The sequence below is a fragment of the Stenella coeruleoalba genome, assembly GCF_951394435.1.
Source record: "Stenella coeruleoalba genome assembly, chromosome: 5".
NCBI lineage: Eukaryota > Metazoa > Chordata > Mammalia > Artiodactyla > Delphinidae > Stenella > Stenella coeruleoalba.
Genome location: NC_137150.1, coordinates 77,409,312 through 77,436,621, shown reverse-complemented (window position 1 = coordinate 77,436,621; position 27,310 = coordinate 77,409,312). Strand labels below are relative to the sequence as shown.

At 35.3% G+C, this 27,310-nt stretch overlaps 1 protein-coding gene across 3 annotated transcripts in view; it reads left to right on the top strand.

The window, feature by feature from the left end:
* Nucleotides 1-26,807, top strand: part of EAF2 (ELL associated factor 2) — a 50,318-nt gene extending 23,511 nt beyond the window's left edge. For all 3 annotated transcript variants that reach the window (XM_079922096.1, XM_079922097.1, XM_079922098.1), the window contains 2 exons: nt 11,812-12,072; nt 26,265-26,807. In XM_079922096.1, the coding sequence (XP_079778222.1) occupies nt 11,812-12,072; nt 26,265-26,311 (308 nt within the window). In that variant the 3' untranslated portion in view covers nt 26,312-26,807. The remainder of the gene's footprint in view (nt 1-11,811; nt 12,073-26,264) is intronic.
* Nucleotides 26,808-27,310: the final 503 nt, after the last annotated feature.

The following is a 27,310-nucleotide window of genomic DNA, read 5'->3' as shown; positions in this document are numbered from 1 at the left end:
ATTTCCCTGTGCTGTACAATATATCCTTTTTAAATTTTATTTTATACATATTAGTTTGTATCTTTTAATCCCATACCCCTATCTTACCCCCACTCTCTCCATGGGTAACCACTAGTTTGTTCTCTGTATATGTGAGTCTGTTTCTGTTTTGTTATACACATGTTTTGTTTTATCTTTTAGATTTTATATTACACATATAAGGGATAAGATACAGTATTTGTCTTACTCTCTCTGACTTATTTCACTAAGCATAATACCCTCTAGGTCCATCCATGTTGTTGCAAATGGCAAAATTTTGTTCTTTTTATGGCTGAGTAATATTTCATTGTGTATATATATATATATGTGTGTGTGTGTGTGTATAAATACCACATCTTCTTTATTCATTTATCTGTTGATGGACACTTAGGTTGCTTCCATATCTTGGCTATTGTAAATAATGCTGCTGTGAACATTGGGGTGCATGCATCTTTTCAAGTTAGTGTTTTTGTTCTCTTTGGGTATATACCCTGGAATGGGATTGCTGGATCATATGGTAATTCTATTTTTAGTTTTTTTAAGGAAGCTTGGCTGCACCAATCCACATTCCCACAAACAGTGTACTATGGTTCCCTTTTCTCCACATCCTTGCCAACATTTGTTATTTGTAGACTTTTTGATGATAGCCATTTTGACAGGTGTGAGGTGATATCTCATTGTGGTTTTGATTTGCATTTCTCTGATGATTAACGATGTTAAACATTTTTTCATGTACCAGTTGGCCATCTGTATATCTTCTTTGGCAAGGGTCTATTCCAGTCTTCTGCCCATTTTTAACCAGATTGTTTAGGTATTTTTGGATATTGAGTTTTATGAGCTGTTTATATAGTTTGAATATTAACCCCTTATTAGTCATATCGTTTGCAAATATTTTCTCCCAATCAGGAGGTTGTCTTTTCACTTTGTTGTTAGTTTCCTTTGCTGTGCAAAACTTTTAAGTTTAATTAGGTTCCATTTATTTTTGCTTTTGCTTCTTTCTTCTTAGGAGACAGATCAAAAAATATTACTACAATTTATGTCAAAGAGTGTTCTGCCTATGATCTCCTCTTGGAGTTTTGTGGTTTCAGGTCTTACATTTCTGTCTTTAATCCATTTCGGGTTTATTTTTGTAGGTGGTATTAGGAAATGTTCTAATCTCATTCATTTACATGTAGCTGTCCAGTTTTCCCAGCCCCACTTGTCGAAGAGTCTATCTTTTCTCTATTATGTATTCTTGCCTCCTTTGTCATAATTGACCATAAGTGCATGGGTTTATTTCTGTCTCTTTATTCTTTTCTACTGATCTATGTGCCTGTTTTTGTGCCAGTATCATGGTGTTTTGTTTTTATAAATTTATTTTATTTATTTATTTTTGGCTGTGCTGGGTCTCTGCCACTGCACGCAGGCTCTCTCTGGCTGCATCGAGTGGGGGCCACTCTTCGCTGTGGTGCATGGGCTTCTCATTGCGGTGGCTTCTCTTTGTTGCGGAGCGTGGGCTCCAGGCCTGCGGGCTTCAGTAGCTGTGGCGTGTGGGCTCTAGAGCGCAGGCTCAGCAGTTGTGGCACACACGGGCCCAGTTGCTCCACGGCATGTGGGATCCTCCCAGTCCAGGGCTCAAACCCACATCCCCAGCACTGGCAGGCAGACTTCCAACCACTGCACCACCAGGGAAGCCCTATCATGGTGTTTTGATTACTGTAGCTTTGTAGCATAATCTGAAGTCAGGGAATGTGAAACCTCAAGCTTTGTTCTCTTTTCTCAAGACTACTTTGGCAATTTCGGGTCTTTGTGGTTCCATGTGAATTTGAGGGTTATTTGTTCTAGTTCTGTGAAAAATGTCATGAGTATTTTGATAGGGAAAGAGATATTTTTTCATTTATCTGCTTGGTAGTAGCTAAAATAATTGTCAACATCCAGTACTGGTGAGGATATAAAGGGAAACAAATGTGTGCATACATTTTTGAAGAAACATAAATTGACATATATTTTTTTGTAGAGGAATTTTTCCTGCAAAACACTTAGAACAGGGTCTAGCACAAAGAAACTACTATATAAGGTTCTGCTCTCATTATCATCCTTATTTGCTAATAACTGTTAAATTAAAAGTGTGCCTATTCCTTACCTAGAAAGTCTAGCAATTTCTCTTATTGTGAAACTTGTACAGATAGATACATAATTACATAGGTATACCTATATCAGTCACATAAGAGTGCTCAAAAAAACCCAAAAGCTAGCAGAAGGAAAGAAATCATAAAAATCAGATCAGAAATAAATGAAAAAGAAATGAAGGAAACAATAGCAAAGATCAATAAAATTAAAAGCTGGTTCTTTGAGAAGATAAACACAATAGATAAACCACTAGCCAGACTCATCAAGAAAAAAAGGGAGAAGACTCAAATCAGTAAAATTAGAAATGAAAAAGGAGAAGTAACAACAGACACTGCAGAAATAAAAAAGATCATGAGAGATTACTACAAGCAACTATATGCCAATAAAATGGACAACCTGGAAGAAATGGACAAATTCTTAGGAATGCACAACCTGCCAAGACTGAATCAGGAAGAAATAGAAAATATGAACAGACCAATCACAAGCACTGAAATTGAAACTGTGATTAAAAATCTTCCAACAAACAAAAGCCCAGGACCAGATGGCTTCACAGGCGAATTCTATCAAACATTTAGAGAAGAGCTAACACCTATCCTTCTCAAACTCTTCCAAAGTATAGCAGAGGGAGGAACACTCCCAAATTCCTTCTACGAGGCCACCATCACCTTGATACCAAAACCAGGCAAGGATGTCATAAAGAAAGAAAAGAAAACTACAGGCCAATATCACTGATGAACATAGATGCAAAATACTAGCAAACAGAATCCAACAGCGCATTAAAAGGATCATACACCATGATCAAGTGAGGTTTATTCCAGGAATACAAGGATTCTTCAATATACGCAAATCTATCAATGTGATAAACCATATTAACAAATTGAAGGAGAAAAACCATATGATCATCTCAATAGATGCAGAGAAAGCTTTTGACAAAATTCAACACCGATTTATGATAAAAACCCTGCAGAAAGTAGGCATAATAAAGGCCATATATGACAAGCCCACAGCCAACATCGTCCTCAATGGTGAAAAACTGAAAGCATTTCCACTAAGATCAGGAACAAGACAAGGTTGCCCACTCTCACCACTTTTATTCAACATAGTTTTGGAAGTTTTAGCCACAGCAATCAGAGAAGAAAAGGAAATAAAAGGAATCCAAATCGGAAAAGAAGAAGTAAAGCTGTCACTGTTTGCAGATGACATGACACTATACATAGAGAATCCTAAAGATGCTACCAGAAAACTACTAGAGCTAATCAATGAATTTGGTAAAGTAGCAGGATACAAAATTAATGCACAGAAATCTCTGGCATTCCTATATAATAATGATGAAAAATCTGAAATGGAAATCAAGAAAACACTCCCATTTACCATTGCAACAAAAAGAATAAAATATCTAGGAATAAACCTACCTAAGGAGACAAAAGACCTGTATGCAGAAAATTATAAGACACTGATGAAAGAAATTAAAGATGATACAAATAGATGGAGAGATATACCATGTTCTTGGATTGGAAGAATCAACATTGTGAAAATGACTCTACTACCCAAAGCAATCTATAGATTCAATGCAATCCCTATCAAACTACCACTGGCATTTTTCACAAAACTAGAACAAAAAATTTCGCAATTTGTATGGAAACACAAAAGACCCCGAATAGCCAAAGCAATCTTGAGAACGAAAAAAGGAGCTGGAGGAATCAGGCTTCCTGACTTCAGACTATACTACAAAGCTACAGTAATCAAGACAGTATGGTACTGGCACAAAAACAGAAAGAAAGATCAATGGAACAGGATAGAAAGCCCAGAGATAAACCCATGTACATATGGTCACCTTATCTTTGATAAAGGTGGCAGAAATGTACAGTGGAGAAAGGGCAGCTTCTTTGATAAGTGGTGCTGGGAAAACTGGACAGGTACATGTAAAAGTATGAGGTTAGATCACTCTCTAACACCATACACAAAAATAAGCTCAAAATGGATTAAAGACCTAAATGTAAGGCCAGAAACTATCAAACTCTTAGAGGAAAACATAGACAGAACACTCTATGACATAAATCACAGCAAGATCCTTTCTGACCCACCTCCTAGAGTAATGGAAATAAAAACAAAAATAAACAAATGGGACCTAATGAAACTTCAAAGCTTTTGCACAGCAAAGGAAACCATAAACAAGACCAAAAGACAACCCTCAGAATGGGAGAAAATATTTGCAAATGAAGCAACTGACAAAGGGTTAATCTCCAGAATTTACAAGCAGCTCATGCAGCTCAATAACAAAAAAACAAACAACCCAATCCAAAAATGGGCAGAAGACCTAAATAGACATTTCTCCAAAGAAGATATACAGACTGCCAACAAACACATGAAAGAATGCTCAACATCATTAATCATTAGAGAAATGCAAATCAAAACTACAATGAGATATCATCTCACACCAGTCAGAATGGCCATCATGAAAAAATCTAGAAACAATAAATGCTGGAGAGGGTGTGGAGAAATGGGAACACTCTTGCACTGCTGGTGGGAATGTGAATTGGTTCAGCCACTATGGAGAACAGTATGGAGGTTCCTTAAAAAACTACAAATAGAACTACCATATGACCCAGCAATCCCACTACTGGGCATATACCCTGAGAAAACCAAAATCCAAAAAGAGTCATGTACCAAAATGTTCATTGCAGCTCTATTTACAATAGCCCGGAGATGGAAACAACCTAAGTGCCCATCATCGGATGAATGGGTAAAGAAGATGTGGCACATATATACAATGGAATATTACTCAGCCATAAAAAGAAACAAAATTGAGCTATTTGTAATGAGGTGGATAGACCTAGAGTCTGTCATACAGAGTGAAGTAAGTCAGAAAGAAAAAAGACAAATACCATATGCTAACACATATATATGGAATTTAAGAAGAAAAAAAAAATGTCATGAAGAACCCAGGGGTTAGACAGGAATAAAGACACAGACCTACTGGAGAACGGACTTGAGGATATGGGGAGGGGTAAGGGTGAGCTGTGACAGGGCGAGAGAGAGTCATGGACATATACACACTACCAAATGTAAGGTAGGTAGCTAGTGGGAAGCAGCCGCATGGCACAGGGATATCGGCTCGGTGCTTTGTGACCGCCTGGAGGGGTGGGATAGGGAGGGTGGGAGGGAGGGAGACGCAAGAGATATGGGAACATATGTATATGTATAACTGATTCACTTTGTTATAAAGCAGAAACTAACACACCATTGTAAAGCAATTATACCCCAATAAAGATGTTAAAAATATATATATATAAAAAAACAAAAAACAAAAAACGGAAGACTTGTCTTTAGCTTATTTTCGCTGCTTGCTTGCACTTTAATAAGTTGATAAATGGCATTTAAACTCAATAATTATGATTAACTCTGTCCCACAATTTTTAAAAGCACTGGTGATTGTGTGCGCCTGCATGTGCGCACCTTTACAACCAGTAAAATAAAGTTCTTGATCAAAAAAAAAAAGAATATTTTGTGGTTTCCAAATATATGGAATTTAAGGAAAATCTTGGGCAGGCTTAAAACAATGACAACATATTTCTGCTCATAAATCTCCAATTTGTGTAGGGTCAGTAGGGATAGTTCATAGCTGTTCTAGGAACAGCTGGTGTCAGCTGGACTGACTTGGGATCTAGCAGCTGGAATCATTTGAAGACTCACTTATTCACACCTGCCAGTTGTTGCTGGCTTTTGGCTGAGACTTTGGGGGTTGTCAGCTGGAAAATCTACACATTTCCTTTCCAGGTGGCCTGGGCTTCCTCACAACATAGTGGCTGGGTTCCAAGAATAAGGGTCGAGAAAGGGAGAGTGGAAGGGAGAAAGGATACAGAGGAGTGAGGTCAAAACTTTGTCTTTTTAATTACACAGGCTCAGAAATCATGTAGGATCACTTGTGCGGGTGTGTTTCTATGTGTATCTGACACAAAATTTTCATGTATTTAAAGTACAGTTTGCTAGGTTTTGACATATGTGTACACCCTAAAATTACAACCACAATCAGGGTAATGAACATATTTATCACTCTAAAAAGTTTCCTCCTCCTCCTTTGAAATCCCTCTCTCCCACTCCTTCCCACCCCATCCATTCCCAGGTAACTACTGATCTGCTTTATGTCATTATCATTAGTTTGCTTTTTGTAGAAATTTGTATCGGTGGAATCATATAGTATGTCCTCTTTTTTGCATAGATTTTTGCACTAAACATAATTATTTTGAGAATCATCCATTATTGAAGGTTGTATCAATAGCTCATTCCTTTTTATTGCTGAGCAGTAATCTACTTTATGGATATACAGGAATTTGTTTATCTGCTCAACCTGAAGATGGACATTTGGGTTGTTTCCAGTTTTTGGCTTTTACAAATAAAGCTGCTATGAACATAACATACAAGTCTTTGAAAAGACAAATGTTTTCTTTTCTCCATAGTAAATATGTAGGAGTGAAATAGCTGGATTGTATGATAGGTGTGTATTTAACTTTTTAAGCAACTGCCAAAATGTTTTCCAAAGTGGTTGTACTATTTTACATTCCTACCAGCAGTGTACATCTATATCAATGCTTGTATCAGTTTTAATGGGGTGTATAGTGGTATCTTATTGTGGCTTAATTTTTTTTAAAAAATAAATTTTTTAAAATTTATTTTATTGAAGTATAGTTGATTTACAATGTTGTTTTAGTTTATGGTATACAGCAAAGCGATTCAGCAGAAAAACCTGAGTGAACTTTTTGGCCAACCCAATGTGTATACTAGTTTGCATCTGGTAATCCCAAACTCCCAGCCCATCCCTCTCCACCACCTCTCCCCCTTGGCAACCACAAGTCTGTTCTCTGTGTATATGAGTCTGTTTTTGCTTCATAGATAAGTTCATTTGTGTCATGTTTTAGATTCCACATATAAGTAATATCATATGGTATTTGTCTTTCTCTTTCTGACTTACTTCACTTACTATGATAATCTCTAGGTCCATCCATGTTGCTGCAAATGGCATTATTTCATTCTTTTTCATAGCTGAGTAGTATTCCATTGTGTGTATGTGTGTGTGTGTGTTTGTGTGTGTGTGTATACACACCACATCTTTTTTATCCATTCATCTATCAATAGACATTTAGGTGTTTCCATGCCTTGGCTATTGTAAATAGTGCTGCTGTGAACATAGGGGTGCTCGTATCTTTTTGAATTATGGTTTTGTCCAGATACATGCCCAGGAGTGGGATTGTTGGATCATATTCATTGTCACTTTAGTTTGCATTTCCTTAATGACTAATGACGTTGAGTATCTTTTCATGTCCTTATTTGCCATCATTATATTTTCTTCAGGCACAATGTCTATTCAAATCTTTTTACCCATTTAAAAAATTGGATTATTTATTTTCTTATTAGACTTTTAGGAATCCTTTATATATTTTGAATACAAGTTCTTCATCATATACATGCCTTGCAAATATTTTCTCCCAGTCTGTGGATTGTATTTTTTCATTCTCTTAACAATGTAATTTGAAGAGCCAAAGATTTTAATTTTGAATACATGCATTTTATCCATTTTTTTCTGGATTCTCCTTTTGGTGTCATATTGAAATTTTTTGCCTAAACCAAGATCATAGTAACAAAGGTTTTCTTTCATGTTTTCTTTTACAAGTTTTATAGTTTTACATTTAGGCCCATGCTTCATTTGAGTCAATTTTTGTATATGGTACATGGTATGTATCAAAGGTTTTTTTTTTTTGCATGTGGATATTGAATTATTCCAGCACCATTTGTTGAAAAGACTGTCTTTCCTCATATATTTGCACCTTTGTAAAAAAAAAATCAGTTGTCCATATTGTGTGTGTCTATTTCTGGACTCTTTATTCTGATATGTTGATCTATTTGTTTATCTTTATGGCAACACCATATTGTCTTGATAATTGTAGCTTTATAATAAGTCTTGAAACCAGGAAATTTTAGTCCTACAACTTTGTTCTTCTCTTACAAAGTTGTTTTGCGTATTCTAGGACTCTTCCATTTTCACGTGAATTTTAGAATTAGCTTCTCAATTTCTGTTGAAATTATTATTGGGATTGCACTGAATCCATAGATCAGTTTGGGTAAAATTGGCATCTTAACAATATTGAGTCTTCTGACCCATGAACACAGTATTTCTCTCCATTTATTTAGATCTTTAATTTCTCTCAGAAATGCTTTATGGTTTTCAACATACAGGTCCTTCAAATATTTTGTCAGCATTATCTATAATTATTTAATTATTAATAATTATTTAATTTTCGGAAGCTATTATAAATGCTCTTGTTTATATGATTTTAACTTCTAATTGCTCATTGCTAGTAGATAGAAATAAAACCGATTTTTGTATATTGTCCCTGTGTATTTAACCTTGCTAAACTCACTATTCTAGAGCTTTTTTGTAGATACCATCAGCTTTTCTACATAGACAATCACGTTATCTGTAAATAATGACAATTTCACCTCTTCCTTTCCAATCTGGATGGCTTTTATTTCTTTTTCATGACTTACTGCACCAATTAGAACCTTCAATACAACATTGACTAGAGGTGGTCAAAGTGGAAAACCTCTTGTTTCTGATGCTGGAGGGAAAATATTCAGTCCCTTACAATTATGTATGATTTCAGCTGTAAGCTTTTCCTAGATGTCCTTCATAAGGTTAACTTATATTTCTATTTTGCTGAGTTTTTATCAAGAATCACTGCTGAAATTTCTGCTGTTTTGAGATGGCTTTTATTTTTCAGTTTTTAATATAGTGAATTATATGGATTGATTTTTGAAAGTTTGTATTCCTTGGAAAACCCCACTTAATCATGATGTATTGTCCTTTTAATATAGGACATTTCTTAACCTCAGCAATAGTGGCACTTGGAGTTGGATGGTTCTTTGTCAGGGGCTGTCTTATGCATTGTAGGATGTTTAGCAGCATCTCTAGCTTCTACCCACTAGATGCTAGTATCACCATTCCCCAACAGTTGTGACAACCAAAAATGTCTCCAGATTGCCAGATGTCTCCCTGGGTGACAAAATCATAGCTGGTTGAAAACCACTGTTATATATTATTAAATTTGATTTGGTAAAATTTTCTTTAAAAATTTTGTGTCTGTTCATAAGGGATATTTTTTTTTCTGGTAATGTCTTTGTTGGATTTTGTATCAGTAATTCTGGCCCTAAGGAATGAATTGGAAAGTATTTCTTCCTTTTTAATTATACAGAAGCATTTGTATCAAACTGACATTATTTCTTCCTTAAATAACTGGTAGAATTCACTAGTGAAGTCATCTGTCACTAGAGATCTGTGTGTAGGGTGTGGGGAGGGTTTTAACTACAACTCAGTTTTTTTTAGAAGATTTATGGATATTCTGGCTATCTGTTTCTTCTTGAGTGAAATTTAGTAGTTTGTGCCTTTCAAGGAATTGATCCATTTCATCTAATTTATTGAGTTTGTGGACATAAAGTAGTTCACAGTGTTCCTTTCTATTCATTTAATGCTGTAAGGTCTGTAGTGCTGTCACCTCTTTCACTCTGGATATTAGTAATTTATATCTAGTATCTTTTTTTCTTGATAAACCTGGTTGAGTTTGATCAACATTATTTATCTCAAGCAGTCAATTTATGTTTCATTTATTTTCACTTTTTTTTCTGTTGTCTTTCTTGTTTTGTGCTTTTGCTATTTTTTTCCTTCTGCTTACTTTAGTTTTAATTTGCTCTTCTTTCTCTAACTTCTTAAGGTACAGCTTAGTTCATTTAATTGAGACCTCCTTTTTCCCCCCAGTATAATCATTTAATGTTTCAAATTTCTCTCCAAGCTGTGCTTTAGTTGTATTCCACAGATTTTGATAAGTTGTGTTTTTATTTTCATTCAATTAGACGTATTTTCTGAAATCTTTTTGATTTCGTATTTGACCCATGGGTTTCTTAGAAGTGTGTTTAGTTCTCAACTACTTGAATATTATCTAGGTCCCATTTATAAATTTTAAATTATTTTGTTTTGATAGAGAACATATTCTGTGTAAGATCAGTCTCTTAAAATGTATTGTGGAACAAGATGACATAGACTTATCTATTTCTGCTTCTCCCCACTAAGTAAAACTATAAACCCTGGAAATAATGCAAAAGACAATCAAAGGAGAAATCTGAAAGAGGAAGGTAATCTGGTTAGGGACCAAGGAAGCACTAGAAGAACAGCATATTCAGGGCATCTTGTAACCTCCTCCTTCAGAAGATGACAATTCAGGCCCAGCATGTCCTGACTCCAGCTTAGTTACAGAAGGCGTCTACTCAGATAGCTTATTCTTCTCCCAGATTGAAAGGGCTATCCAACAACAGCAGGCTAGTCAAGACAAGTGTTTCTACCACAGTACACAAACACACACACACAAAATGGCAACTATGTGAGATTATGTGTTAATTAACTTGATTATGGTAATCATTTCACAATGTATATGTATATCAAAGCATCATGTTGTACACTTTTTATATGTGCAAGTGTTTTGCCAATTATACCTCAGTAAAGCTGAAAAAATTCATCTCTATGTATTGTGTTGCATTACATGTACTGGGGGAATAAGAAGAGAATTGGAGGACGGTTTCTAACAAAACAGATTTCAATTTTTACAATTTAAAACGTTCACATTCTTTTTTGTATTTTATTTGAGTTACATGGGTAATTAAGTATAATGGCATAAGTAAATATAGTATTTAAGTTTAGATATTGCCTATGTCTTTTACTTTTCATAATCCCAACATTGAATATAGCTCAGCTTGATAGCAGAGCAGCTTTTTATTTTACTTTTTGGGGTGTCTGAGAACTATGTGTATATGTTGTCCAGACATAGGACAGGGAGAAAGAAAGACTACCAGAGAAGAGCTGGGAAAGAAAGGTTTGGGTTCAGGGATGCAATTTTTGCTAGAAAAGTTGACTTTTAAAAAAGATTAATTAATTAATTTATTTATTTTGGCTGCATTGGGTCTTAGCTGCTCCACACAGTTTTTCTCTAGTTGGGGCGGGCGGGGGCTACTCTTCATTGCAGTGCACAAGCTGCTCATTGCGGTGGCTTCTCTTGTTGTGGTGCGCAGACTTCAGTAGTTGTGGCACGCGGGCTCAGTAGTTGTGACTTGCAGCATCTAGAGAGCAGGCTTAGTAGTTGGGGCGCACGGGCTTAGTTGCTCCATGGCATGTGGGATCTTCCCGGACCAGGGCTTGAACCCGTGTCCCCTGCATTGGCAGGCGGATTCTTAACCATTGCACCACCAGGGAAGTCCTGACATTTTTTTTTAAACTCTTGGTTGGTTGGTAACAAAGACCACACTCAAGCTCTAACAGTAAGTGAGTTGGTGTCAAAATCTAAAATGCCAGTTTCCAAGCAGAATTTTAAAACATATATGGTCACAAGAAAGTGTTAGGAGTGATTGTTCCTGAAGAGTAGGATTAAAGGAACTTGAAGAAGGGGTAAGAAGAGGGATTTTACTTTTCATTTTCTACTAGTAGAGGAGCTTTTTAAATAAAATGCTTTAAATCTGTAAATGTACGTTTAGTCTTATTTATTCCCCATCAAGTTTGTTAGAAACTGATACATTCAAATTTTATATATTTATTTAATATTTATAGTTAATATTTATTTACGCTATTAACTTCTGTTTTATTTTCAGAACTGAAGGCAGAAGCTAGTCTAATGGACCAGATGAGTAGTTGTGATAGTTCATCAGATTCCAAAAGTTCATCATCTTCAAGCAGTAAGGATAGTTCTAGTGATTCAGAAGATGAAGAGTGCAGATCCTCTCCCTCTGATCCAGGGAATTATGTCTCGGAACATCCTACCATGTCTACCATGCCACAGTGCAGGATTCCTGAGGTAGTGACTGGTCATAATAAACATCATGACAGCAATGGCCTCCTGATGAATACTTTAAGTAAGTATACATAAGCATGCGTAATTGGAAAAGTAAGAATTTACAGTGGAGCCATACCGATTATGGTCTAAAATTTGCATACAGAGAAAGACTTCTTTTTTATTTATTTGACAGTATTACCCATTACCTTCTTTTTTTTAATTTAATTTTTATACAGTAGGTTCTTATTAGTTATCTGTTTTTTACATATCTGTATATATGTCAATCCCAATCTCCCAATTCATCGCACCAGCACCACCCCGCCCCACTTCCTCCCCTTGGTGTCCATATGTTTGTTCTCTAAATCTGTGTCTATTTCTGCCTTGCAAACCGGTTCATCTGTACCATTTTTCTAGATTCTACATATATGCATTAATGTACGATATTTGTTTTTCTCTTTCTGACTTACTGCACTCTGTATGACAATCTCTAGTTCCATCCACGTCTCTACAAATGACCCAATTTCATTCCTTTTTATGGCTGAGTAATATTCTATTGTATATATGTACCACATCTTCTTTATACATTCATCTGTCAGTGGACATTTAGGTTGCTTCCATGACCTGGCTATTGTAAATAGTGCTGCAATGAACATTGGGGTACATATGTCTTTTTGAATTATGGTTTTCTCTGGGTGTATGCCCAGTAGTGGGATTGCTGGATCATATGGTTATTCTATTTTTAGTTTTTTAAGGAACCTCCATACTGTTCTCCATAGTGGCTGTATCAATTTACATTCCCACCAACAGTGCAAGAGAGTTCCCTTTTCTCCACACCCTCTCCAGCATTTGCTGTTTGTAGATTTTCTGATGATGCCCATTCTAACCGGTGTGAGGTGATATCTCATTGTAGTTTTGATTTGCATTTCTCTGATAGTTAGTGATGTTGAGCAGCTTTTCATGTGCCTCTTGGCCATCTGTATTTCTTCTTTGGAGAAATGTCTATTTAGGTCTTCTGCACATTTTTTTGATTGGGTTGTTTGTTTTTTTAATATTGAGCTGCATGAGCTGTTTATGTATTTTGGAGATTAATCCTTTGTTGATTCGTTTGCAAATATTTTCTCCAATTCTGAGGGTTGTCTTTTTGTTTTGTTTATAGTTTCCTTTGCTGTGCAAAAGCTTTTAAGTTTCATTAGGTCCCATGTGTTTATTTTTCTTTTTATTTCCATTACTCTAGGAGGTGGGTCAAAAAAGGTCTTGCTGTGATTTATATCAAAGAGTGTTCTGCCTGTGTTTTCCTCTAAGTTTTATAGTGTCCAGTGTTACATTTAGGTCTTTAATCCATTTTGAGTTTATTTTTGTGTATAGTATTAGGGAGTGTTCTAATTTCATTCTTTTACATGTAGCTTTCCAGTTTTCCCAGCACCACTTATTGAAGAGACTGTCTTTTCTCTATTGTATATCCTTGCCTCCTTTGTCATAGATTAGTTGCCCATAGGTGCATGGGTTTATCTCTGGGCTTTCTATCCTGTTCCATTGATCTGTATTCCTGTTTTTGTGCCAGTACCATATTGTCTTGATTACTGTAGCTTTGTAGTATAGTCTGAAGGCAGGGAGTCTGATTCCTCCAGCTCTGTTTTTTTCCCTCAAGACTGCTTTGGCTATTCGGGGTCTTTTGTGTCTCCATACAGATTTTAAGATTTTTTGTTCTAGTTCTGTAAAGAATGCCAGTGGTAATTTGATAGGGATTGCACTGAATCTGTAGATTGCTTTGGGTAGTATAGTCATTTTCATAATATTGATTCTTCTAATCCAAGAATATGGTATATCTCTCCATCTGCTTGTGTCATCTTTGATTGCTTTCATCAGTGTCTTATAGTTTTCTGCGTACAGGTCTTTTACCCCCTTAGGTAGGTTTATTCCTAGGTATTTTATTCTTTTTGATGCAGTGGTAAATGGGAGTGTTTCCTTAATTTCTCTTTCAGATTTTTCATCATTAGTGTATAGGAATGCCAGAGATTTCTGTGCATTAATTTTGTATCCTGCAACTTTACCAAATTCATTGATTAGTTCTAGTAGTTTTCTGGTGGCATCTTTAAGATTCTCTATGTATAGTATCATGTCATCTGCAAACAGTGACAGTTTTACTTCTTCTTTTCCAATTTGTGTTCCTTTTATTTCTTTTTCTTCTCTGATTGCAGTGGGTAGGACTTCCAAAACTATGTTGAATAATAGTGGTGAGAGTGAACATCCTTGTCTTGTTCCTGATCTGAGAGGAAATGCTTTCAGTTTTTTCACCATTGAGAATGATGTTTGCTGTGGGTTTGTTGTCTGTGGCCTTTATTATGTTGAGGTACCTTCCTTCTATGCCCACTTTCTGGAGAGTTTTTATCATAAATGGGTGTTGAATTTTGTGGAAAGCTTTTTCTGCATCTATTGAGATGATCATATGGTTTTTATTATTCAATTTGTTAATATGGTGTATCACATTGACTGATTTGCATATATTGAAGAATCCTTGCATCCCTGGGATAAACCACACTTGATCATGGTGTATGATCCTTTTAATGTGTTGTTGGATTCTGTTTGCTAGTATTTTGTTGAGGATTATTGCGTCTATATTCATCAGTGATATTGGTCTGTAATTTTCTTTTTTTGTAGTATCTTTGCCTGTTTTTGGTGTCAGGGTGATGGTGGCCTCGTAGAATGAATTTGGGAGTGTTCCTTCCTCTGCAATTTTTTTGGAAGTTTGAGAAGGATGGGTGTTAGCTCTTCTCTAAATGTTTGATAGAATTCACCTGTGAAGCCATCTGGTCCTGGACTTTCGTCTGTTGGAAGATTTTTAATCACAGTTTCAATTTCATTACTTGTGATTGGTCTGTTCATAGTTTCCGTTTCTTCCTAGTTCAGTCTAGGAAGGTTATACCTTTCTAGGAATTTGTCCATTTCTTCCAAGTTGTCCATTTTATTGGCATAGAGTTGCTTGTAGTCTCTTATGATGCTTTGTATTTCTGTGGTGTCCATTGTAACTTCTCCTTTTTCATTTCTAATTATATTGATTTGAGTCCTCTCCCTCTTTTTCTTGATGAGTCTGGCTAAAGGTTTATCAGTTTTGTTTATCTTTTCAAAAACCAGCTTTTAGTTTCATTGATCTTTGCTATTGTTTTCTTTGTTTCTATTTCATTTATTTCTGCTCTGATCTTTATGATTTCTTTCCTTCTACTAACTTTGGGTTTTGTTTGTTCTTCTTTCTCTAGTTCCTTTAAGTGTAAAGTTAGCTTGTTTATTTGAGGTTTTTCTTGTTTCTTGAGGTAGGATTGTATTGCTATAAACTTCCCTCTTAGAACTGCTTTTGCTGCATCCCATAGGTTTTGGATCATCGTGTTTTCGTTGTTATTTGTCTCTAGATATGTTTTGATTTCCTCTTTGATTTTTTTTTTTTTTTTTTTTGCGGGATGCAGGCCTTTCACTGCTGTGGCCTCCTCCGCCGCGGAGCACAGGCTCTGGAGGCGCAGGCCCAGTGGCCATGGCCCACGGGCCCAGCCGCCCCACGGCATGCGGGATCCTCCAGTACCGGGGCACGAACCCGCGTCCCCCTCATCGGCAGGCGGACTCTCAACCATTGCGCCACCAGGGAAGCCCTCCTCTTTGATTTCTTCAGTGATCTGTTGATTATTTAGTAACGTATTGTTTAGCCTCCATGAGTTTGTGTTTTTTACTTTTTTTTCCCTGTGATTGATTTCTAATCTCATAGCATTGTGGTCAGAAAAGGTGCTTTGTTATGATTTCAATTTTCTTAAATTTACTGAGGCTTGACTTTTGACCCAAGATGTGATCTATCCTGGAGAATGTTCCATGTGCACTTGAGAAGAAAGTGTAATCTGCTGGTTTTGGATGGAATGTCCTATAAATATCAATTAAATCTATCTGGTCTATTGTGTCATAAAGCTTGTGTTTCCTTATTAATTTTCTGTCTGGAGGATCTATCCATTGGTGTAAGTGAGGTGTTAAAGTCCCCACTATTATTGTGTTATTGTCGATTTCCTCTTTTATAGCCGTTAGCAGTTGCCATATGTATTGAGGTGCTCCTATGTTGGGTGTATATATATTTATAATTGTTATATCTTCTTCTTGGATTAATCCCTTGATCATTATGTAGTGTCCTTCCTTGTCTCTTGTAACATTGTTTATTTTAAAGTCTATTTTATCTGATATGAGTATTGCTACTACACCTTTCTTTTGATTTCCATTTGCATGGAATATCTTTTTCCATTCCCTCACTTTCAGTCTGTATGTGTCCCTAGGTCTGAAGTGTGTCTCTTGTAGACGGTATATATACAGGTCTTGTTTTCGTATCCATTCAGCAAGCCTGTGTCTTTTGGTTGGAGCATTTAATCCATTCACGTTTAAGGTAATTATTGATATGTATGTTCCCATTACCATTTTCTTCATGGTTATGGGCTTGTTTTTGTACATCCTTTTCTTGTGTTTCCCACTTAGAAAAGTTCCTTTAGCATTTGTTGTAGAGCTGGTTTGGTGGTGCTGAATTCTGTTAGTGTTTGCTTGTCTGTAAACCTTTTGATTTCTGTGTTGAATCTGAATGAGATCCTTGCCTGGTAAAGTAATCTTGGTTGTAGGTTCTTTCCTTTCATCACTTTAAATATATCATGCCACTCCCTTCTAGCTAGTAGAGTTTCTTCTACTCTGCTAGTAGAGTTTCTGAGAAGTCACTTGTTAACCTTATGGGAGTTCCCTTGTATGTTATTGTAGTTTTTTCCTTGTTGTTTTCAATAATTTTTCTTTGTCTTTAATTTTTGTCATTTTTATTACTCTGTGTCTCGGTGTGTTTCTCCTTGGATTTATCCTGCCTGGGACTCTCTGCACTTCCTGGACTTGGGTTGCTATTTCCTTTCCCATGTTAGGGAATTTTTCAACTATAATCTCTTCAGATATTTTCTCGAGTTCCTTCTCTCTCTTATCTCCTTCTGGGACCCCTATAATGTGAATGTTGTTGCATTTAATGTTGTCCCAGAAGTCTCTTAGGCTGTCTTCATTTCTTTTCATTATTTTTTCTTTATTTTGTTCCACAGCTGTGAATTCCACCATTTTGTCTTCCAGGTCACCTATCCATTCTTCTGCCTCAGTTATTCTGCTATTGATTCCTTCTAGTGGATTTTTCATTTCAGTTATAGTATTGTTCATCTCTGTTTATTTGTTCTTTAATTTTTCTAGGTGCTTGTTCTTTAATTCTTCTAGGTCTTTGTTAAACATTTCTTGCATCTTCTTGATCTTTGCCTCCATTCTTTTTCCAAGGTCCTGGATCATCTTCAGTATCATTATTCTGAATTCTTTTTCTGGAAGGTTGCCGATCTCCATTTCATTTAGTTGTTTTTCTGGGGTTTTATCTTGTTCCTTTATCTGGTACATAGTCCTCTTCGTTTTCATTTTGTCTATCTTTCTGTGAATGTGTTTTTCGTTCCACAGGCTGCAGAATTGTAGTTCTTCTTGCTTCTGCTCTCTGCCATCTCAACCATTACCTTCTTATTGAATTATTCATTTCCTTTTGACTCTGTAACATAACGTCCTATTGGCTTTTCTCCTACCTTTGTAGATACTTTTCTGACTCTTCTTTGCTAGTTTATAATCTTTTACTTAGTCATTAGAGCTGGGGTTCTGCAAGGCTTAATTCTAGGTCCTTTTTTTGTTTTATTCTATATTCTTTCCACAGATAATCTCCATATTTCTGTGGCAGTCAATACTTATATATAGATAACTTGTAAATTTGCATCTCTGACCCACACCTCTGAGCTCTAGACACATAAGTCCAACACATCTCATATTAAAAGGCATTTCAAATTCACCTTGTCCAAAACCAATTTATAATCTTTCACTATGTTTCTTCCTAGTGAAAGGCAGGAATCATCTAATTATGCAAACCAGAAGTGATTGTATTCTAGGGTTGAGTTTCTCTCCCTCTTTACAGTATAGTCAATCCTTCACCTTCACCAAGTCCTGTTTATATTACCTCCTTAATCTCAAATTCATCTACTTTTCTGCATCTCCACCACTGTCACTCTAGTTAAACTTACCATTATTTCTTGCTTTAATAATGCAATGACTTCCTAACTGGTTCACCACTTATCTACTCAAACCCATTTTTGATCTACTAAGTACATTGCGGCCATATTGATCTTTTCATAATTCAAGTATTATTTGTCTCTCCTACTTTAAACTTTACAATAGCTTATAATTTCTTTTAGGATAGAGACAAAACATTTTAACATAAGAGTCTTGCCCTCTCTGTTCTAGCAACATTTTCCTTCTTTTTGTCACCATACTCAAATACTTTTGCCTACCTCAGGGACTCTACCCATACTGTCAATTCAGTTAGAAATAGTTCTTTCTTTTCATGTAGTTAACTTTTTCTCCTTTAGATGGTAGTTTTATATATACTTTATCAAGAAAGCCTTTCTTGACCTTTCTGAAAAGATCAAATCCCCCTTGTTATAGACCTTCAGAGCAATATCTTCTTTATATCAATTATCATTTATAAATTTATATTTCTTTCATTTGTTCTCTTCTAAAGTATAAGCTCCAGGAGAGCAGTGATCTTGCTTATTTTGCTTATCACTGAATACTAGCACCTGACACGGTTCCTGATACATAGTAGATGCTCAGTAAATTCTTTTTAACAAAGGCACGCAGGTTGATACTCTCTGGGGGAGAATGGGACTTTCTGTATATTTAAAACTAATCTCACTGTATTAATTTTAATGGTAAAGTAAATATCTAGGAAAGACCAACTTGCTCTAACTTAAAAACAGAAGTAAATAAGGGAGGAGCCAAGCATGGGTGGTAGAGTAAAACTGTGGTTATGGTTATGATAGTGTAAAACTATGTGTTAATTAGGGACTAGGAAAGGTCTTTTGAACTTCCAGTTATTTATGTATTTAGTGCTATTATTTATAACTTGAGAGGTGAAATTATAGCATCTGATTTCTTGAATGGCCAAATAATGACAAATACTAGGAGGATAAACAGTAATGAATTTGTATGCCCATAATAATATACCTTCATAATGTATGTAACTACATATTAAAAAATATAGTTACATATGTGTATTTGTATATATAAAAAAAATTGACAGAAGTAGGGGAAATTGACAAGTCTATTGTAATGGTAGATTTAATGTATCTGTACTCAAGGATACAGAATTTAGTAAAGGTATAAAATCTTTGAACAACACAATTAACATGCCCTTTTTTAAATATAATAAATTCTATCTTTTTTTTTTTTGGTCCACAGCACAGTGTCATTTATGTAAATTAAAATTGGTCATAGGAAGCAGTTTATTTTTTGCAAGAGCGCAAACAAATGGAAGGAACTACACTGTGATATTTTTCTCGGGATGCTAAGAAATATCACAAACTAGGTGATTTAAAACAACAGAAATGTATTCTCTCACAGTTCTGGAGTCCAGGAGTTAAAATGAAAGTGTCAGCAGGGTTGATTTCTTCTGCAGGATCTGAAAAAGAGTCTGTTTTGTGACTCTCCTAGCTTCTGGTGGTTGCTGGCAATCCTTGGTGTTCCTTGGCTTGTAGACACAGTGCTCCAAACTTGGCCTCTGTCTTCCTTCTCTGTGTGTCTGTGTCCATATTTATTTTTTCTTTTTTATACCTTTTTTAAAATTTATTTTTATTACAGTATAGTTGAATTACAATGTGTTAATTACTGCTATACAGCAAAGTGACTCAGTTATATATATATATTTATTTATATTTATATACATTCTTTTTCATATTCTTTTCCATTATCACAGGATATTGAATATAGTTCCCTGTGCCATACAGTAGGACCTTGTTGGTTACCCATTCTATATATACCAGTTTCTATCTGCTAATCCCAAACTCCCAATCCAACCCTCTTCTACCACCCTCCCCCTTGGCAGCCACCAGTATATTCTCTGTACCTGATTCTGTTTCTGTTTCATAGATAGGTTCATTTGTGTCATCTTTTAGATTCCACATATAAGTGATATCATATGGTATTTGTCTTTCTCTTTCTGACTTACTTCACTTAGTATGATAATCTCTAGTTGCTTCCATGTTGCTGCAAATGGCCTTATTTCGTTCTTTTCTATGGCTGAGTAGTATTCCATTGTATATATGTATATATGTACCACATCTTCTTTATCCATTCATCTGTAGATGGGCATTTAGGTTGTTTCCATGTCTTGGCTATTGTGAATAGTGCTGCTATGAACATAAGGGTGCATGCATCTTTTTGAATTATAGTTTTGTCTGGGCATATGCCCAGGAGTGGGATTGCTGGATCATATGGTAATTATATTTTTAGTTTTCTGAGGAACTTCCATACTGTTTTCCACAGTAGCTATACCAACTTACATTCCCACCAACAGTGAAGAAGGGTTCCCTTTTCTCCATACCCTCTCCAGCAATTTTTTTTTTTTTTTTTTTTGCAGTACACGGGCCTCTCACTGTTGTGGCCTCTCCCGTCGTGGAGCACAGGCTCCGGACGCGCAGGCTCAGTGGCCATGGCTTACGGGCCCAGCTGCTCTGCGGCATGTGGGATCTTCCCGGACCGGGGCACTAACCCGTGTCCCCTGCATCGGCAGGCGGACTCTCAACCACTGCGCCACCAGGGAAGCCCCGCTCCAATTTGTTTTTGTTTTTATTTCTATTGCCTTGGGAGGCTGAACATGCCCATTCTAACAGTAAATACGTAGAATCTTACAATCTAAAAATGAGAAGCAGGCATTCTTTTAATAATATAAACCATTTATGGAAATTACTTTCTACTAGGACAAATGAAATAACACATTTAAAAGAATTCATATTTTATTGAACATATCACATGGCTATAAAACAATGAGAATATAAATAAATAACAAAAATAGTTTAAAATACATGCTTAGAAACTTTGGAGCACATACCTAGTGACTTACATGTTAAAAGGAAATTACAGAGCTTCCCTGGTGGCGCAGTGGTTGAGAGTCCGCCTGCCAATGCAGGGGACACGGGTTCGTGCCCCGGTCCAGGAAGATCCCACATGCCGCGGAGTGGCTGGGCCCGTGAGCCATGGCCGCTGAGCCTGCGCGTCTGGAGCCTGTGCTCCACGACGGGAGAGGCCACAACAGTGAGAGGCCCGCATACCACACACACACACACACACAAAAGGAAATTACAATGAAATTATAAAATATTTATAATTAAGCAATATCAGAAATATCTCAACAGTTTTGGGGTGCAACCAAAATGATAGAGGGACATTTGTAGCCTCAAAATGTTCTTTTTTAAAAAAATTGAAAATAAATGCGTGAAAGTTTCACCTTTAGGAACTAGAGGAACAATAAGACCTTAAAACAGGGAAAGAAAGTATTATAGATTAGAATTGACATTAGTACAATAGATAGCAAAGAAACATTAGAGGATCAACAAGACTAAAAGTTATTTCTTTGAAAACTTATAAGAAGACCAACCTGTAACTAGGGCTGATGAAGAAAAAAAGAGTAAAACACAGTATTAGGAATGAAAAAGTGGTTAAAATTATAGTATGTTTTTATTTTTTTCATTATGAAAACTTTACAAATATTTTATCCCAGTATATTTGGCATAAAAATGGATGATTTTCTAGGAAAAAAGTATAATTTACCAAATCTGACCCAAAAAGAAGTAGAAAGTCTGAAGAAACCATTAACAATTAACGTCTCTTCCTCCTTCATCCTATCTCCATATCCCCAAGATGCTAGAAAATTGAAGATAATTTTACAGATGAATTTTAGCAGATCTTCAAGGAACAAACAATTCTTATCTTCTACAAACTGTTTCAGAGAATAGAAGAGTACGGGAAGCAACCCAATTCGTTTATAATTCTAGGGTAATCTCAATATCAAAACTGAACAGGAACAAGACAAAAAGCGTTATAGACCAATTTCACTTAAGAACATGGATGTAAAATTACCAGATAAGATATTAGCAAATTGAATAACCACGGTACTTAAAACAAGCAAGCTAAATCATGACCAAGTAAAGCTCATCACAGAAGTGTAGGAAATGTTCAATATCTGGAATTATATCAATATAATTTACCACATTAACAGATTATAGGAATAAAGCCATATGATCATTTCAACAAATTTGAATTTGACAACAGTCAGTATTTATTAATTTTAAAACTTTTACTGAAGATTGAATATAAGGGAATTTCCTTAACGTTATAAAAGTTAATCACGAAGAACAAAACTACTGCCAACATTATACTAATAGAGACTCCAGAAGCATTTCCGTTAAAGTCAGGAAGAAGACAAGGAGGACTAATATCATGATTTCTATTCAACATTGTACTGAAGGTTCTAGAAAATGTGGTTAAACAAGTAAAAGAAATGAAAATAAGAATCGGAAACAGGAAATAAAATGATCCTTATTTGTAGACAATGTAATTGTCTACATAGAAAATCCAAAGGAATCCACAAACTATAGAAGTAGTAAAAGAATTTAGAAATATTTTGGATGCAACAATGGTATGGAAAAATCAGCAGCAATCTTGTTATACAAGTAGTAACCACTTGGAATTTCTTTCAAAAAAATAGTGAATTTCTTTGCTTGATATATTTTATCCAAACTTTAAGTTTCCTAAGAGGAAATAAACCCTTTTTTATTGTTAACTGCAGTCATCCCATTTTCAACCTTAGCAGACTCAACACCCTCTTTTATAACATATATTTAAGTCCCCTTTACTATTCTGAAATGAATTTCATAGCTTAATATCATCTAGGCACATATATCTTTGAAAATAATTAATGTAATATTAAGACAAAATAAAAATAGTTTATGGTAAAGTAATAGATATTCTACTTTGTAAATGTTCAGGCCTGGTGAGACAACATAACAAAGTGCCATATGTTTGCACTTAATTTTAATGAATATATTTGGAATTAAGGGAAGCAAGGCAATATTCAACTCATATGTCAATATTTTTTCTTTTTATTTATCTTGTTAAAATAAGGACTGGAAAGGTATATACATACATATTCATAGAATTGCGTACACAGATAAGTTTTGAGATGCTGTATTGCTGACCCAAAGCCAATGAGCAACATAGATATCACTGTGTTTTCAGAAACAATTTTAAACAATCTTTGTAAAGGTCTTAGAAGAAAAGTAAAGTCTTTCAGTTTACATGATAGTTGCATCCTTGTAAATTTCAGAGAATTTTATGTCTGTGCAAAAGGATACTTTTAGTTTATAAAAATGCAATTAGTTCTGGCCTTAAAATTATAAACAGACCTCTCAAGTACATGAGTATCCCACTGGACTTTCAAAAGTTTTACAGAATGTACAAGGGTTCTTTATTGTTCATGATTGGTCCTTGCATTACAAGACATTTAAGATTCCTAAGTTCCCTGTTCACTAAATGCCACTAGCAATCTTCAAATCACTGGGACAAGAGACCCCTCACGTACATTTCTGTAACATCTCCTAGAGGGCAGTATTGCTCTCATTGAGAAACATTGGTTTAGGTATCTGAATGCATTTGCTATGGGTATACTCTTTTTTCCAAGTCATAATTACCATTTTGATTGAAAACATATTTCCTTTACTAAGCATCTCATATTCAAAGGCTAATCTCATATCTTCAAAACAACATTTCAGCCAACAGCATGGTAATGCTGTGCTTATAACCTCCGTAGTATGAAGTCTATTAAGAAACACGGAACTCAGGACATTTGGGTTTGTGTCACTTGAGAAACTCATTTTATAGGCATCACATCAGGATAAACATTCTTATGCCATAATAAGTAGAAACTTAAGCCTTGAAAATAAGAAAATGGTCATGTGAACCAGATGCACAAATGAAGCTTTAGCAGGTTTCTTTATCAAGTGATGTAATTAGTTCTGGAGTTCATGCAGTGGACTGAGGTATCTTACAACAGTTTATATATGGCCTAAAAAGTACTCATCTTAAATTGGATATTAACTTCAAAATACGCCAGCTTTTGTTGATTGTGGAGTAGTTTAAAAATACAAGAGTTTGTTAACCATTGTAATTTACCACCCAAAAGATTTATCCAATCCTATAGCTTCAAATAAACCCCCTGTAATCAATGACTCCCAAATCTTTTGCAGCTGTAGCCTCTACCCTGAGCTTCAGACTTGTATATCCAATTGCCTATACCATATATACTTGAATATTTACTAGGTATTTCAAATGTACCTTGTTAAAAATTGAACTTGTGATTTTTTTTTACACAATCTTGTTCCTCTGGTTTTTCTCATCTCAGTAAATGATACCACCATTTATCCAGTTGTTTAGACCAGAAATCTTGGGGGTCATCCTTCACTTTTCTCTTTCTCTCATGTACTAAGTCCAGTACTGTTGATAGTCCTGTAAGCTCCATCTTCAAAGCAAATTATAAATCTGACCACTTAGCACCACCTTCACCTGAACCACCTGAGTCTAAGCCAGTATTACTTCTTTTTTCCCCAGTTTTATTGAGATATAATTAACATACAGCACTGTGTAATCTTAAAGTGTACAACTGTTTAACTACATACATCCTGAAATGATTACCACTATAGATTTAGCGACTGTCCATCATCTCATATACATAAAACATTAAAGAAATAGGAAAAAAATTTTTCCCTGAAACAAGAACTCTTAGGATTTACTCTCTTAACAACTTCCATATATAACATACAGCAGTGTTAATTATTTTTATCATGTTATACATTACATCCCTAGTATTTATCTTATAGCTGGAAGTTTGTACCTTTTGACTGCCTTTTATCTAATTTCCCCTCCCCACAACCCCCCACTCATGGTAGCCACAGATCTGATCTTTTTCTCTGAGTTTGTTTGTTTTTGAAGTATAATTGACCTACAACACTATGTTAGTTCTTGGTACACAGCATAGTGATTTGATATTTCTGTACATTTCAAAGCAATTACAATAGTCTAGTTGCCATCTGTCACCATACAAAGGTACTACATAGTTACTGACTATACTCCCCACAATGTACATTTCATACTTATCACTATTTTATAACTGAAAGTTTGTACCTCACCTATTTCTCTCCTCACCCTACCCACCTCCCCTATGACACCTGTTTGTTCCCTGTATTTGTCACTCTGTTCCTTTTTATATGTTCATTTGTTTTGTTTTTTAGATTCCACATATAAGTGAAGTCATACAGTATTTGTCTTTCTTAAAGCTGATATTATATCTTACATGAGAAACTGCACAGACTCATAACTGTTTTCCCTGATTCCATGTTTCCTCCACACCATTATAGTCTATTCACTGATATACAATAGTGTTCAAGTCAGTTGCCTGTTTAAAATTTTCCAGTGAATTGAATTCCCATTACATTTCAAACAAAATCTAAAGTTTTTTCCATGATCTATACACCATGGTCTTCTGGATATCTTTCTGACCTATTTCCCTACATTCTCTTCCTCATTCATTCCACTCCAGCCACAGGGGTGTTCTTGCTGTCAGAGAACACAAGAAGCATGCTTCTGCCTTGGGGCATTTGTATTTGCTTTTACCTGAGCCTGGACATTTTCCCCCACCTCTGTATTTTCATTACTCTCTCTCTACATTTGGATCTCTGTTCTAATGTCCCACCTTGAGGAGGCATTCCTAACTACCCTATTTAAAATAGCATCTCTCACCACTCTCCCCAGACCCATCTAAATAGTGTAATATTTATCCCTACTTAGGATAAATATTACATTATATATTTGTTTATTTTCTGTCTCCCCCACTGGAATGTAAGTTCCCTGACTGTAAGAACATGGATGAATTACAAAAGAATCAATGATGAGGTACTCTTAACATACACTATTTAATGACTTTGACTGAGTTTGTAGTAAAAAATTATACGTTTTTTGCTCTTCAGAATAGTCTGATCTTCTGAACCACATTTTCTCCTCATTTCCTGATGTAATTAAATCAGTGGTATAAAAGAAGGGTGATGTTGGTATGTGAAAGAAGATTAAAATATCAGTAGATGCCAAGTGATACTAAAACTATGCTGAAGATTGGTGGTTTATTTTTTCTTTACAGGTAATATTAATTCTTTGAGTTGCTACTGATGTGACTAATAATCAGATTGCTTATCCTATAATTTAAAGACATAATGTTGGCTAAACAGGATCACCTTGGGGTTATATTTTGTAAAACATCTATGTTATCCAAAAATATTAAATATTAAATATTCAATTACTACAGTTTTCCTTTTTTTATTTTAGGAAATGATTTGCAGCTGAGTGAATCAGGAAGTGACAGTGATGACTGAAGAAATATTCAGCTATAAGTATAAAGTTTATAAGACATGTGATAATTTATTTTATATTAGGAATAAAAATTCCTAAGGCTGAGGAAAATGTATCTTAACTTTGATGATAAGAGAAATTTAATCTGATTCAGAATTTTCAGTTGATGTTACATTTTTTACCTTTTATGGGTACCGGCATTTTCATGTATTTTCATTTAATCTTAACAAAACTCCTAGGAAGTTTTACAGATGAGAAAACAAACTTCAGGGGTTAGGTTACTTGCCCACATATTGTTAACAAGTGGCAGATCAGGTGTTCTGAAGTTCAGGTTCAGTGTTCTGTTTTACCACACTGCTGTTTTCAATTGTGAATGGCAAAACTTGATTTATAATAAATGTCCTGGTTTTAATTACATCTCTGAGCCTTTCTATCTGATATTCCTTAAATTTTGGTTGAAAATTAAGCTAAAGTTTAGGGTAAAGGTGAAGCTAAGTAATTGTTTTAATGAAACAATTGTCCTCTTATCTCTCACACATTTTATCATGTTCTCTTATCTCTTTGATACTTTTTAATCATTTTCTTATTTTGCTTTTGAGAGTAAAAATAAGCATTTATGTTAATGAGATAAATAATATTTATACCTATAACATTTTTGAATTGGGGGGAAATGATAAATATTATAGTTGAGAGTCACTAACCAGCAGCAAGTTCTTTTTTTTTTTAATTAATAAACTTTATTTTTAAGAGCAGTTTTAGTTTCACAGCAAAATTGAGCAGAAAGTACAGAGAATTCTCATATACTCCCTGTTCCCACACATGCACAACCTCCCCAAGTATGAACATCCTGCCCCAGAGTGGTACCTTTTTTTTTTTGTATAATTGATGAACCTACATTCACATACCATCACCCAAAGTCCATAGTTTACATTAGAGTTCACTCTTTGTGTTGTACGTTATATGGGTGTTAACAAATGTACGATGACATTTATCCACCACTGTAGTATCATACAGGATAGTTT